Below are 2,817 nucleotides of genomic sequence, written 5' to 3' on the forward strand. Positions count from 1 at the left end.
TGCTTAGGAAAAACAACAACAATAACCTTTTAATTTGAAATTTGATGCTGAGAGACCTTGAAGCAAAACAAACTATCCAGTGACATTCCTTCCTTACTGCAAACACAATCTAAACAAAATATTTAGTACTTTCTCTGATCCATGATTTCTTCTTGCCCCTACATCACTGAGTTCAGCATTGAATTAGAGTAAACATTTATAATCAAATAAAATAAAACTTAGTGAGTGGCTCCAGAACTTTCATCAATCAAACTTTAAAAATTGGGCATATTAAATTAAAAATACAGGCAGGACGTACAAGACGCAGAAAACCTTTATGAAAACTATCATATGCCATTGGCTGGTTGGTTATCATCAAGAATCAATACAAAAAACATTGTAAAATGGGAATATAGGGCACAAAAAGGAAAAAACTAAAGTAGTGGTCACTGAAACAAGATATGATGATGATTACAAGGCAAATCACTTGAGAGGATTTATTCTGATCAGATATTACCGAAAACTAGCAAATTAGTGTTGACTCTGATTCTTTCGCACCTCCCAAGATTTTCCAACCTCTACAAAATCAACACCTCAAACACATTAATTAATTACACTTAAACATTTTCCTATTAAAAAAAGAGTTTGATATTTAAAATAGTTTGAGAAGAATATGCTTAATGCATAGAGAATAATATGATTAATTAAAATTTAAATTAATTAATCACTCTGAGTTTGACTGAATCAAAGTAGCACCGTTATTTTGTTGAAACTTTAAAGTAAAACTTTTGTCAAAATTACGTTGATTCTATGTGATTCTTTCAAGCCAGACATTCACTTAGTTCTGAGTTGACTGAATCAAAGTAATTTGATGATTTTGTTGAAACTTTAAAATAAAACTTTTGTCAAAATCACTTGATTCTCTGTAATTCTTTCAAGGTCGCTATGATATCAGACATTCACTTAGTTAATTACTTACCACGGATTCAAGAAGCATGTAGATAGATTCATAGTGGCTATTCCACAAAAGTTGGAGCTAGTCTCCCAATTTGGAGTTGAACAAGGGAATAAGGAGTAATCATTAATATTGTGGTTGAAACTTGGTAATTCCTTAGGGATAGTAGGAATTAGGTTTTGGTGATGATATTGAGAAGAAGTAGCAGACATCATGTTCCTTTTAATCATAATGGATTCCTCAATCACATTAAATCCACCATGATCTCTAGGTATTTCACTATCCAATAGGTTATGATGATTATGAAAAGAAGGGTTACTATAGGTCTGAAGTTGAAGAAGCTGACGCCATCTTGCATAAGCCTCAGTTTCAGTACTATCAACAGGTGATGTTGAAGATGAAATCAATTGTTGCAGCATTTGTTGAGTATTTGTTGAATCTGCACCAGGCCCAGGGTACCTAATTTCTTCTTGTTGCATTCTTCCACTGCTACACATCTTGTAACAAGTCCTTTCTCTAGCTCTTGCTCTTGCTCTTTCTCTTGACTCTTTTTTTGTTTCTTCTTTCTGTGTCCATTTCAATTTTCTCCCTTTAGAAGAACAACTACCATCACCGCCACCACCGCCGGAAAATGATTTGTTGCTATTTGAATCAAAAAATGGGCTGTTGTCGTTGTTGTTGTTGTTGTAACAAGCAGCGTTTTTAGTTCTAGCTAGTTCTTTGATTGCAGTGTCAGATTTAGTGAAAAGCCACTCAAGTGTGTTACTTGGTTTGTCAAACTCTAACATATCTTGAAGATCAAAGAACTTTCTTGCTATTTCACTTGACAATCTTACCCTTCTGTCTCTCAAACCCTGTGATGTGTGAATCTTACTGTGCCTATCTTTCTTTCCTCCTATAACTGTTGCTGGTTGTTTCTGCTCTGTCACAACAAAATTTGGAATTGGAAAACTACTAGTAACACCAAAGTTGTAGCCATTATCTTGTTCAAACATTGCAGTGTTGTTACAATCTGCAAAATTAGTATCAGGGAATGGAACAACATCATGATGTGTTGATGTGAAAGGAATAGAAAGTAGTGAATCATCAAGAAGAGTAGTATTGTTATTTGGAAAATCATTATTTTCAGGATTGTCAATGAGAAAAGAAAGGGTACTATTAGGGTAAGAAGAAGAAGATGATGAAGAAGGGAAATTATTAGGGAAAGAGAACATTTGGAACCAATGGTTGAAAACCCTAGGTATTGTGTGGAAAAGATCACAATTCAACACAGTGGTAGCTTCTCTGCTCCTATACTTAACGGTCCAAGTACAGTCCCATAGACTTATATATAATCATTTATCTGAGATACCTATCTCTATCTTTGAAAAGATCAGACTAACTAACCGCTAAGTACCACGTACTAACTATACTAAGTACATTTTTTGAAAATAACTATACTCAGTACAGTAGTAAGTACTATCATAACCATTTAAGACTTGATTTATTTTTTGAAGGGAAAAATAAATTTGTGATGTTTGAGGAAAGAGAGAAAAACAAAAAGGGAGATTTTAGTTTAGGGCAATGATGTACTTTGCACATAGCTACATTTATTTTGTGAAATGTAACTATACTGTTACCAATCTGAGTTGGGGCAGACGGACGAAAATATAGCCCAAGTATATCACCACATCATATAATTGATCAAAAGTACACATACTTTTTATTTTTTATTTTTTTATGAAACCCACTTTTTTTGGGTACAAGGACACACATACTTCCCCTAAAAAAAAAAGGACACACATACTTTTTAATCATATAATGGGAAAACAATTTTTTTTTAACGGCTAAACAAATCGAGATATAATTTTTTTAATAAATTGAAATGATATTGTAGTTGGTTG

The 2,817-nt window shown here is 33.2% G+C and overlaps 1 protein-coding gene across 1 annotated transcript; it reads right to left on the reverse strand.

Moving 5' to 3' along the window:
• Window positions 1-954: 954 nt before the first annotated feature.
• LOC25485178 (transcription factor DICHOTOMA) lies at window positions 955-2,184 on the reverse strand. Its single transcript, XM_024775128.2, has one exon. The coding sequence runs from the start codon at window positions 2,146-2,148 to the stop codon at window positions 955-957; it is 1,194 nt and encodes a 397-aa protein (XP_024630896.1). The 5' UTR covers window positions 2,149-2,184.
• Between the last annotated feature and the right edge of the window lie 633 nt (window positions 2,185-2,817).

Source organism: Medicago truncatula, chromosome 1, assembly GCF_003473485.1.
Source record: "Medicago truncatula cultivar Jemalong A17 chromosome 1, MtrunA17r5.0-ANR, whole genome shotgun sequence".
Classification (NCBI taxonomy): domain Eukaryota; kingdom Viridiplantae; phylum Streptophyta; class Magnoliopsida; order Fabales; family Fabaceae; genus Medicago; species Medicago truncatula.